The sequence below is a fragment of the Corapipo altera genome, unplaced genomic scaffold (assembly GCF_003945725.1).
Source record: "Corapipo altera isolate COAL_440 unplaced genomic scaffold, ASM394572v1 57, whole genome shotgun sequence".
Lineage (NCBI taxonomy): Eukaryota > Metazoa > Chordata > Aves > Passeriformes > Pipridae > Corapipo > Corapipo altera.
In genome coordinates, this window is record NW_020884905.1 from 599,471 (window position 1) to 611,949 (window position 12,479).

Consider the following 12,479-nt stretch of genomic DNA (forward strand, 5'->3'; position numbering starts at 1 on the left):
CTGGCACCCAGAGCCTGAAGGTCTCCCCCTCCCACTAATCTGTCGTAGATAACTGTGCAAATGACTCCAGATTTTGCTCTCTGACCTAACCCATAGCTTATTTCTGCCTAAGGATGCCTCTGCTCTGTTTTGGAGAGTGCTCACCACCCTTCTGGCTGAAATACTCAAATGGCCAGATTTTTGAGACTTGCAATATATGTTCCACATATACCATCATTCCTTTTCTAGACCGAGGTGTCTGTCTGCAGTTCCTCTCAAACCTCAGCAGTCTCCTGCAACAGAACCACGGTTTGAAGTCAAACTAGACAAAAACAAGAGAACCTAAATAAAAACAAACTTTGATCCTGGTGTTGTCTTCCATAAATGACAACAGCAACAGATCATAAGGCAGAAAAGGTTGCTTTCTTATTAGGATAAATAACTTTGCTACACACTTTGGAGAACCATTAGGGTAGCAGTAAAGCCTAGTTCATCCAAATACCAATACTACTATATAAGGCAAATATTTTGTCATTTGTTTTAGGGGAATATTGGATTGATCCTAACCAGGGCTGTTCTGGAGACTCTTTCAAAGTATACTGCAATTTCACAGCAGGTGGGGAAACTTGCATCTACCCAGATAAGAAATCTGAAGGAGTAAGTACCAATCTGTGCTTTCAGGTGGCTGTTGACAGATCCTACTGTGCTGTTGCAATGTTAAACTAAACAGGATAATTACACTGTCACATTTTCATATATCTGTCTTTCTAATTACATTTTTAAATTTGCATACCTCTGAATGGAGTGGTAAAATGGTGCATAGAGTTAACAAATACCATTTTCAGTCTTAGACAGGGAATCTATACACCTGCTTGCTAACATTTCACTGCCTTTCAGAATGCAACACAGCTGAGCAGCCAGTTACTGAACATTATCTAGCATTTGTCACCTAAAAGCAAAACACTTACTGTGTTTCTCTTGTGGGTTCATTTATAGCTATTCATTTATACCTATGCAAAGTAGATGTAAAACACTATGTATTAACAGTGTCCTTACTCACTGTTACAGACTGTATCAGAGGGGGGACAAGGTGTAGAGGAAGGCTTTCTAAAAGCTTGCCTAAATGAGAAAGATCTATCAGCAGCAACAGCAGTGAAAACTGTGATTTAGACTCTCTTCACAACAACAATTCATAGCATCAGTTTACCTGACTCTTAACAGATTATAATGGTCTCCCTTAATTAGAACTAACTCTCTTTATAAACTATCACCTTGAGATCCTGGCAAAGTCACTAATTTGAAGGCATTCTATACAAAGAAAACATCCTATTTTAGGGCTTTAAAGTGACGTGAGATTTCAGAAAGAACCATATTTTATTATTTATGGTGTGAAATTTGTCCCGAGTAATATAAAACCTTCATATCTGTTAATATATGTTTTAAATAATTCTGTCTCTGCTGTTTGACTGCACAGGTTAGAATTTCATCATGGCCAAAGGAGAATCCAGGATCTTGGTTTAGTGAATTCAAGCGAGGCAAACTTGTAAGTTGTCACTGCAACATAACTGTATTCACAAATCAGGTGCACATTATCAGCAATCAGCAGATCCCAAGGAATTTTATAAGTATTTAGATAATGAAAAGACCCCCAGCCTTTTTGCCCTAAATATTACAGCAGTTATGTGGCCTCTTACCACTGGACAACAGAAGCCTGCTCTGTGTTGTCCCACAGTGATCCCAGTGGTCACCTGCACACCTGATGGTGAGGATCTGCCTTCTGATAGACCACACATCACCACTGAACTTAGGAAAGCAGCTGGAGCACAGATCCTCCACCCCAGTGCAGTAACTGGAAATATACTGAGTATGAAAAGATGAGGCTGCAGGCTGACATGACTTTATGATTAACTAAAAACAGATTCCCAAAGAGATTCTGCTGTTTCACACTATAAGATAGGAGTAATTCTCTGTCTTTCCAAATGGAATGAAGCTAAAATATGTGGATTTTTGTCCTAAATATATTGCTACATTATGAAAATCTATTTACTGAGTCATAGCTGTATTGACCTTTAAAACTCCATAAAATGTTATATGTTAATTTTTTTTTTAAGAACAGCTATGTGGTTCTTTTTTGTCAACAATAATTTTAGCTCGCATTGTAACCAAAAAAAAAAAAAAGATAAATATTCATCTAACTTCTTGTATTTTCCAGCTCTCCTATTTGGATGTTGAAGGCAATTCCATTAATATGGTCCAAATGACATTCCTTAAACTACTGAGTGCCTCTGCCAGACAAAATTTCACTTATAACTGTCACCAGTCTGTAGCTTGGCATGACGCCCCGTCTGACAGCTATGACAAAGCTCTGAGGTTCTTAGGATCGAACGATGAAGAAATGTCTTACGACAACAATCCTTACATCAAAGCTCTTCACGACGGCTGTGCAGTAAGTACACGCTCAAAGAGCCTTTACAAAACCAACCTGTCATTTAAAGTAGAAATCAGACAAATCTATTTTTCATAGCTTTCTTCTGAGAAAAGCTTTCTAAACACTTTACTTTTCCTATACTGACTTTTAGTAGATTTTTAACTACAGTACACTAGTCCCATATTTAATTTTCACATACGTACCAAAAAGAAATAACCATAAGCCAACCTACAGAAATGGAACAAACCTGGAATGGCCATCAAGGCATATGCAAACAGAATATTTAGTGAATACAGCAAAAACATGTATTAAATAAGCCATACGTATGTACCCAAACATAGTAAATTATTTTAATAGTTTGATATGTGACTTTGTATTTCCTTTCCTCATTTTGTGTAGTCAAAGCCAGGTGAAGTTTATGGATTTTACTTTTCAAAATCCTCCTTTAGCTTTGCTAAAATCCCCAGAGGTGTCCAAACATGCATCAGCTCTCTGATCACCTCTCCATCAGGGTCTCTGTGGGCATAACAGCTGTTACCACTTTTCAGAAACAGAATGATTTGTACTCAACACTTTGAAACAAAGACATCAAAAGAGCAAGTGACAGTTGAAGCCTCATTAATTATTTTGGGGGTTGATATGGGAGCATTTTGAAGGCAGTTTCTGAGAAGTCAGTGATACAGAATTAGAGACCTGAAAGTGCCAGGATACACCTGACTCTCAGACAGAGATGTAGCTCAGGAGGTGCAGAGCCTCTGCTCAGCAGTGAGAGTCTACTACAAAACTGCTTCATGTCAGCCTTTCTATATGCCTTGTATTTTTATTTCACTTTTGTTATCCACAGTGGGTGAATGCAGAGCTCCTGAGAGAGCTGAACGTTGTAACTCTGTAAACTGAGAACCCTCAGATCTGTCAACCTGGATGCTCATCTGAACTCCAGGACTCTGGCACAGCTGAAGGGTCTCAGCAAATACAAGAGACCATGTAAAGGAAGTGCAGTTCTGATAACTAACATGATGACTTGGCTGCATGACATGTAGAGGAGCTAGAGAGCTTTCTTTGGGCAGCAAGGATGTGCCTTCAAAGCTGGCTTCTAAGTCCATCAGTTGGCAGTCCTGTCAGACTACTACTCTCTTTCCTGTCCAAACAGCTGCTGTAATATTTTGTGAGACAGTTACACTCTTTCTTTTTCAGAACTAATTAATGACTTTTCCACAAGAAAGATGTGCACTGCTATAGGAATATTACTAGTTATTAAATAGTATAGATGTGAACTAAGAATTCTTTAAGAAAGATGAAATGTCTTAGATTATTTTTCATTTATAGGTCTATTTTAGTAAGTCAAAAAACTACGGCCTATTCTTCTAAAATCAAAACATTTTTAAAATAAAATCATAAGACAATTTATAAACATAATAAACTTTAGAGGTTGCAATATCTGCTGCCTGATGGGGCAATAACTTACAAATTCTCCACTTCAGAGATAACCTGTGAAGATCTCTAGCACATGCTCACTGCTCTTATTGACCTATAACCATTTGCTTTTTTTTGCTTCTCTTTTAACAGTCAAGAAAGGGCTATGCAAAGACAGTGATTGAAATCAACACGCCCAAAATAGACCAAGTGCCCATAGTTGATGTGATGATCAATGACTTTGGTGACCAGAACCAGAAGTTTGGATTTGAGGTCGGTCCTGTCTGCTTCCTTGGTTAAGCTTAAGACAAAATCAGATCAACAAAAATGCTGCACTTTGGTGCTACCAACCCACTTCATGCCACATGCAAGTTTTGAATAAGGATGGCATAGAAAATGTGTCTTGCTGTGTATGTATGTCTTATCTAGAAAGTAATCATTGCCCTTGTAGGGCCAGAATCACATGACTTAAACTTATTTTGCAAAGATGCTGTGGCACAGACAGACAACATAGGGCTCACTTCAGGAACACCCCCTTTGGATTCCTTTGGTGCTGTAAAAAACGAACGACATGGTGCTCCTTCCATTACAACAAAGAGGTGTTAAGAAAGTGTTTAATAAACTGTAATTATTCTATGTACAGTACTATACTGTTATTTCTCTGTCCATTTCAAAAACTTGCATGTGTCTCTGAATTGCATCTGGCTGTTATTTTACATTTACAAAACTACATGGTCAACACTGTGTATGTATTCTGAAAAAATAAAACTGTAATTGCCAGTGAAGCCAATTCCATTTCTGATTAATAATAAAATCCCTTTGTATATATTGTTGTTGAAGAGCTTTGTTATTTGAAGTTGCCAGTAAACTTAAGGTGGCAAAACTGGAAGATCTTGAGCAGCACACTCAAACAACTCTTTTCTGCTGATATCACTCTGTGACAATGAATTTTGATAATGAAAGCATCTTCAAAGGTGCTGTGTTCCATGGTGCTATACCTCACACTTCTTATTTTCTTTTCTAATTCCATAATTTCATAAGATAACTGTATATACCTAAAATAAACAAGTTTATATTTTTGGGTGGGGAAAATATGTAAGAAAAAAACAAACTTCTGTGTAAGAGAATTGTTAAAAAAATCTGTGTGAAATAAATTAGTCATATAGGTTTCCTTTGTTGTGCTTTTTTTTTTTTTAATCTCATCTAGATTTGTTTCCATTGTGCTTATTTGGTCTGCATAAATATAAAAACTGAATTCTAAACAGTTATTTATGGAGTTTTGCAGTGTTTATTTAGATGTTTATGTAAGCAATGACGTTTGCTTCCTGAACTGGATACTACAAGTTCCACAGAATGGTCCTATACAATATTTGCCCGTCCCATTAATATGAATGATTTTTCTTCCTGTTATTCCACCTGAAGGCCAGGGATGCAATATGTCTAGGTCATGTGATTCTACACAGTTGCTAAGCAACATACCAGGGACTGCTTCCTACAGAGCTGTCTTTGACCCAAACCCTTACGATTCGCTGTTCAAAGCTCACCAAAAACACAGGTTGGTTTGGCCTTCCCTCTGAACATTTTATTCAGGTAGTTGGAAGTAGAAATTACATTTTAGCTTTACAACACAAATCCTTTTGTAATTATTTTTCATAATATATGTAAGACTTGAAAAGAAATGTTTGTTTCTATTTCTTATAAATTGTTAAATTAAATAGTACTAGTTTCTGCTGGCTCGTTTCCAACTGGTATTTTCTTATGCACGTTTATACATGTAAAAGTGAGATTTCAAAGTCAACTTCTTGCTGTTCATATTTTCTTTTGTTTTTGAACCAAAGTTTGTAACTGTCACCTCAAAGAGGAAAATACAAATTTTATTAATAAAATCAAGTCTTGTCTATCTGGATTGGTCATTCTCTTATTTCAGTGTCCAGAACTCACCCACTGCCATTAGTGTAACTTCATTCTGCTTCCAGGCCATCCAGGCTCTAAAAAAAAGTAATCTTACTACATGTCCTGGCAAGCACGGGGCAACAGCACTGGGAGGAGAAGTGTTAACAGTGAAGCTGCTGGTCTGGCCATGTCAATGTGCAGCAGGGCTGATAAGTTCACATCTGGCTTGTATGGAGTTGTAGCTCCAGCAGTCCTCATAATACTATCAAACGTGAGAGAGGAGCCTGATATTCCATCTCCAGCCACTCTTACAAGATACAATGTCTGTCTGCTTCACAGTCTTGTGCTTATCCTTGTAGGACCCCATAAAGTAGGCAAGTGCCCCTACTTATTAATGGGAAACAGAAGACAAGAATTAGACCAAGACTTAGAAACTATTGGAACACAAAATTTCCAGCACGTTGCTTTAGATAGTGGAACCAGAACTGGTGATGAGTCCCATCTAGAGACATGACATATGTCCCCAGGGCCTTCTCCAAAACAGCTTATCTTTTTTTAATCTGCTAACTGTTCTTTGTTAACTCTAGTTATGTCTAAGCAAGCTGTGAAAGCAGCTCCGATAATTTTGGCAGAAGAGAAGCTACTTTCTGCTGCTCAAGTGGGCCAGGTTAAGTTAGGGGCTGAGCTGTTGAAGCCTGTCTAAAAAAAAAACAAAACAACACTTCTGGGTGATATGCTTTAGGGTGATATGGGTAAAAAATAAAAATGGCTGTGGTTTTACAGACTCAGGATTAGTCTGCAGCAGAATGTTGTTTCTAAAAGTGCAGTGATGTATTCAAGAAGCCAAATGAAACCAGATTTTTCCAGAATTAGTCAAAGCATCTTGCCAAAGTTTGTGTTGGCAACATCCCAAAAGAGAAAATAAACTTGAGTCTTCTACACTTCTCAGGCAAGGACCCATCAGGTTTATTCTTTAACCCTTCTTAAGGCCTTAACCACATACCTTACTATTTATCCTTGTCATGAAAACATCTCACCACTGGCAGTTATTCTCACTCCTCTTTATCCATTCTCTTTTTCAAAATGCTGTTGTTTTTCTCTCCAGGTTTCAGATTAAAGGGGGGAAATGCCATTATATATTCTTGCCTTTAAGCAAAAATTATGCTCTCCGTTTTTCCCTCGACAGAAGTCTCATCTTAGCAGTGCTTAAAAAACAAACAAAAAGAGCACTCTTTAGAACAAAAAGAAATTTCACATCAAAACTCACACATTAGTCCTCCTATAAAATAAACTTCAGATTCTGCAATTAAATCCTACTAGCCATAAAAACATAAACCCTCAGATTCAGATTCATCATACACTATTATAAAAACAAACTTACAAAAAACTGTGCAAACCAAATTCCTCACTCAACCAAACCCAAAAGAAAACAAGGATCAATATTTTTCCCATTCTAAATTAAAAACCTGTGCAATCCCAGAATGGTTGGAACTGTTAGATGCCATCTGGATTTTACCTGTAGGAACTGACAAAACAGAACGTGGCCATTCTGTGATTGTGAGGGGTCACCTGACCTAAAGCACACTGGGCAGTTTATCTTGAAAGTTTGCTTCAAGCCTCTCTAACCAGAAAAGCCATCCTGGAGGTGGTTTCCCCACTGCAAACACAGATTATGGTTATGTTGCATGGAAATGGAGTGAGCCAGCACATGGCAAACAGAAGCCCACAAATACTGAGGCAATGTTCTGTCCAGAATAACACAGATATACAATAAAGATTTACGTGACAAGCTCTGACCACAGAGGCATAAACTGTTCTGTGTGTAGGTGTAGTTTCTTCACCATTCTCTCTCTCTCTCTCTCTCTCTCTCTCTCTCTCCTTTCCTCTTTCTAACCCAGGATAGGGCAATATCAATTCACCATGACTGGCACATCTCTTGGAAAACTTCATAAAATGTAATGAAGATTCTATTTTCAGTCTAAGTGGGCAGCCATTATGGCTAACATCAACAGTCCCCCTGTGACACAAAAAGCTACCATCTGATTCAAAAAATAAGGACAGTTAATCTGCTTAAGATTCTTCCCCTGGGGAACGGCTTTGTTAATTTTAAAATGAAGCTTCACATGCTAATGACTAGGAGAAGCTTTAAAAACCATGGATTTTCTATTGCAAGCACACTCATTTTTCTGTGAATGAACATCTTCTATTGTACATGCACCAAAAAAACCTGAAAATTACAAAGACAGCATATTAAATGTCCTGTCTATTATATTTACCAAGAAATGTGTCTTATTTGTGTTCCTTTGGTAGGCACATAAATTATCAGAGGCTCATTGTTAGTTCAGTGAAAAGCAATGCCAAGATTATTGCAAGGGAGTAGATTGCTCTAAAGCTATTTACACATTTTGTTTTCAATAAGAACACTGAAGATAATTTCAGTGAGGAAGGCTGCAAGCATACAGATATTCAGACATACTGCTCTGGCCAAAATTGGGCTTGTTTCTGTCCCAGCTGTGTGAATCAAGGCTCAGTTCTAATGAGGGAGGATGGAGCCAAAGCCTACATTGCTACCATGGACGGGATTTGTCTGGGTTGTCCAGGGAGCTTTGGTAGACCTTGACTTTGTTTCCAGTTTCTCAAGGGTATAAGAAGTGATCTCCATCAAAACATACCTAACTTCAGTAAGAGACAGGAGTTGTTAAGAATTCAGCAGTGGGACTGGGATCTAAGTGCCTTCTCTGCTCCCTGGTATGATCTAAGAATTTATTTTTTTTAACATCAAAAAGGCATTGTAGTTAAATCTTGCTGAAGCATAAAAGAACTCCAGCTTGCACAGTGATTAAAATGCAGATGAAAATTAAAATTCAGTCCACCCAATAAACTGCCAGAAGAAAACCAAATTAATTCTTCTCTAGCCCCAGAAGTTCCCTAAACTGGATATGGCGTAAGGATGTAATGGTTAATTAAAAGAACCTTTCTGAGTTTCCAGGGTTGGGATAACAAGGCTGCCCAGAGTCCCAAGGTCATCTTAACCAGGAACAAACACAGAAGCCTCACACTGAGTTCTCCTCTCAATCTGAAATATCTCATAGCCAAAGATCTTGAAAATGGCCACAGCACCCCCTGTGCTGCAGCAGTGCAGGGCCATCAGGTTGTGCCCTGCAGAGGCCCAGCCTGCAAGCTCTGAAGTTCCCCAGCACAAATAAAAAGTAAACATAGCTACAGCAGAGCCATAAACCCAAATTTTTAAACAGAAAATATTAACTAAATGTTGAAACCCAGGATATGACTCGCAAACAACAATAACAGCATTACAATATAATTGTTGTTTCTGAAATGGAAACATTGATTTGTTATTTGTTAGTTTACTCAGCATCTTACGCAGGAAGCCCAGTGAAGTCAGCCAGGGTACTGTCATGGAGCTGCATGACTTGCAGAGCAGGTACTCTTCATTACAGCACAGAAAGTAAATTTATTGGAATGAGAGGTGAAAGGATTTAGAATGAAGTTGTTTTTATTGGTATAAAAGCTTCTTTCTGTCAAATATTAACAGACAAAAAAAAAAAGGTAAGGTTTTATATTCTATTCATACAGTCTCTTGGGCCTGTGCCTTTTTTTTTATTAGAATATCATCTCAATGGCAGCTCAGGTGAGAAAGTAGCTCTGCTTTGGGGTCCTGTTGCCCAAATTGGCTCACAAGATAACACAGCACAATGTGAGGGCTCAGGCTCTGGAGAATGCATAAATAGATAATCTTCATAACATTCGCTATTCAGTAACTTTCTGATTTGGATGTATAGGGATCACTTATCCTTTTGTTATTCCTCAGAAGGATTTTAGAAATATCCACTTTGCTCTAAGCCTGCAGAGTTGTTCAATGCACAGATATTAAGATCAAAGCTGTTTACTGTCAGAAAGGGCCAAAAAAGGAATTTTAATTTCTAAAAAATTTCCACAGCACTTTAAATTCTGAAAAGACCAAAGTATGTTTCACCTTCCAACTTCTCCCACTTTTTTAGCTGTGATGTTTCCATTTGAAATTATAAGGTGTTTTTCTCCAAACTGATGGAAAATATTTGACTGGTAGGAGGAAGTCCCCTCATATCCACACTGAGACAGTCCATGTGCTGGGGTACAGGAGCTGAGTACAATACTGACAGTGGAATAAAGGCACAATAAAATAGAAGAATAAAGGCACAATAAAACAGTTTCTCACAACAGAAAGGAGGAAAATGTGGAGGGGGAGCAGGAAATAAGAAAGCAGTGGGGAAATATGTGGGAAAAGGATTATAGGAGAATTTGCTTCCCTCAACATAGGGCAGGAGGCTGAGAAATCTTTATGGCCAGTCTGGGAGCATCCCATGTGATTGCTGGTGTAGAGCAGGGGTCAGGGTCTGCTTCTCATTGCCAATTGGCAGGGGTGCACCAGCCTCCTGGTAAGGAGGCAGCAGCAAAACTGGTTTACAAAAAACACACCTAAAACCAACAGCAAAGATTCCATGTCTCTATGGAAAACACAGTGCTAATACCTGCATCACTGGCTGCAGCCATGTCCCTGTCCCTTGATCTCCATCCCCTCCCTTCCCACACTCACCTCTCACTTTCAAAACAGTCCTGACACTGCTTGCTCTGCAGGACCTCTATTCTTGTGGAGCAGCTACATTATTTTGTGGCATAGAGGAATGACATTTGAACTGGCATCGCATCTTTCCAAGAAAATTTTCCTGGAGAAAGCAGTAAAAAAATTTAAAAATGGACAGTACACGTGAACTGGCAATACCTGAAATTTTTCCTTCAAGACATTATGCAGTTTTGCATGTGTGCATTCATTTCTCATGTTTTGCATAATCTTTCTGATGACTCTATGCACAAGTGTACCATGTAGAAACAGCAGCTAGCCAATGTGATTACTCATTAAATTTAATGACTAGGTTAGAATAATCTACTATAAAACTAAGATGAAAGAGAAATCACAAATTTGAAAGCCAACTAAGGGCTGAAACATATGCAAGCACAGTTAGTTAATAACCTCTTAATATGCATAACAATAAATACATCATATAGATACACAGCAAATTCAGATGCACGTTACCCAAGTGGAACTCAGCTGTGATGGTGTATGAAATGATACATTTAACGCTAATGAGAGGCATAACTCAGAGGAAGCAAAAACATCAAAGTACTTTAGGGCTCTCTTGCAGCACTGGGATATTTTTCATAGCCAGATATCATTCCTTACTTTTCTGTTTAAACACAGTGAAGGAAGACAGAGCTTGATGTGTGCCCCCAAATATCTGTAAATAAATGCAGGCTGACTCACATACACAGAGGTCAGAGCTGTAACATTGCAAAAAGTAGAAAAGGGTACAGCCCAGGGCCTACAAACACAGTATGTGTGACAAGGGAGGATTACAAAGGAACATAACCAAGTACAGCTGAGGAATCATAGAATATCCTGAGTTGAAAAGGACTCACAAGGATCACTGAAGTCCTGGCCCTGCACAGGACAGTCCCAAAAATCATACCTATGTGCCTGAAAGCATTTCCAAACGCTTCCTGAACTCTGGCCAACACTTGGTGCTGTGACTACTTTCCCAGAGAGCCTGTTCCAGTGCCCAACCACTCTGGGTGAAGAACCTTTCTCTAATATCCAACCTAAACCTCCCTTGCCACAACTTCAGGCCATTCCCTCAGGTCCTGTCACTGGTCACCACAGAGAAGAGATCAGTGCCTGTCCCTCTTCGTCCCCTCACAAGGAAGTTGTAACTGCAGTGAGGTCTCCCCTCAGTCTCCTCCAGGCTGAACAGACCAAGTGACCTCAAATGCTCCTCATACAGGTTCCCCTCAAGGCCCTTCACCATCTCTGTAGCCTCCTTTGGCTGCTCTTTAATAGGTTTAGATTTTTCTTGTATTGTGGCACCCAAAACTGCACAGAGCACTCAAGGTGATACTAGCACTTGAGTATTTGATGAAATACACAAAAGCCCTCTTTTAAGACATGGTTTTAATTACACTTATTTTGGATATTTATTCTGAGCAAAGCTTCCACCTCTACCAAGGAGGGAGTTTGGACTGACACTGGCAGCACAGAACCATGGGTTCTCTGTGTCCATGGGGCTGCCTCGGCCCAGAATCGTTTTGTCAGGCATTTTTCTTCCCCTCAATTCTCATTACTCCTTAAAAGCATCACATTAATGTCCCAGACAGAGCATCCACAGATTTTTATATCTGTAGGTGTGGAAGAAGTGGATTCACATTTAGTTGTTATCTCTTCAAAGGCATAAATAAGGTTAAAAAAACCCAACCCAACAAAAAACCAAAACCCACAAAATACAAACCTTTCCCTCTCCTCCTCACAACATGCAAAGCTGTGCATGTGCTCTGGCTCCCTGCCCATGGTGTACACAGGTCAGTGCCACCTCCACTCATCTGTGTTCTCTCCCCTGTCATGCCATGCAAAACATGAGTTAGCGCTGGTCTGAGGATCATTTTCCGAAAAGCTCGATGTGAGAAACCTTTCTGGAGAGTTAAGGGAAGAACAGGGTTGTTTTTTTTTCTTTACCTCAGTATTTCTGTGGTAGAAAGGGCTGCAAAACCTGAGTAGCTGTGAGCCTTCTAATAGCAGGTATGCAAACAACTCTATAAACTAGCTAGGGTTGGGTGTCATTGGTTTTGAAGCACCATTCAAAAAGTTCTTATGCTGAAAACTCTTCCACTGAGACATGAGTCATAAATAAGCAGCTTTGTGGTGGATGCAGTAGCTCCT

The 12,479-nt window shown here is 39.1% G+C and overlaps 1 protein-coding gene and 1 long non-coding RNA gene across 7 annotated transcripts in view; one reads left to right on the plus strand and one right to left on the minus strand.

Moving 5' to 3' along the window:
* COL11A1 (collagen type XI alpha 1 chain) overlaps positions 1-5,726 on the plus strand; it is a 133,970-nt gene extending 128,244 nt beyond the window's left edge. For 4 of the 5 annotated variants that reach the window (XM_027651641.1, XM_027651643.1, XM_027651642.1 and 1 more), the window contains 4 exons: positions 524-636; positions 1,454-1,522; positions 2,192-2,425; positions 3,974-4,576. In XM_027651641.1, coding sequence (XP_027507442.1) covers positions 524-636; positions 1,454-1,522; positions 2,192-2,425; positions 3,974-4,120 — 563 coding nt within the window. In that variant the 3' untranslated portion in view covers positions 4,121-4,576. Of the gene's footprint in view, positions 1-523; positions 637-1,453; positions 1,523-2,191; positions 2,426-3,973 lie in introns of all 5 variants that reach the window. The other variant, XM_027651640.1, reaches the window with a different exon arrangement.
* Positions 1-12,479, minus strand: part of LOC113951083 — a 159,668-nt gene that overhangs the window by 3,117 nt on the left and 144,072 nt on the right. The window contains exons 7-9 of one of the 2 annotated variants that reach the window (XR_003529029.1): positions 10,308-10,437; positions 6,717-6,918; positions 5,720-6,097 (exon numbers count right to left, since the gene is read on the minus strand). This is a non-coding gene — a long non-coding RNA (uncharacterized LOC113951083). Of the gene's footprint in view, positions 1-5,719; positions 6,098-6,716; positions 6,919-10,307; positions 10,438-12,479 lie in introns of those variants that run through there. The other variant, XR_003529030.1, reaches the window with a different exon arrangement.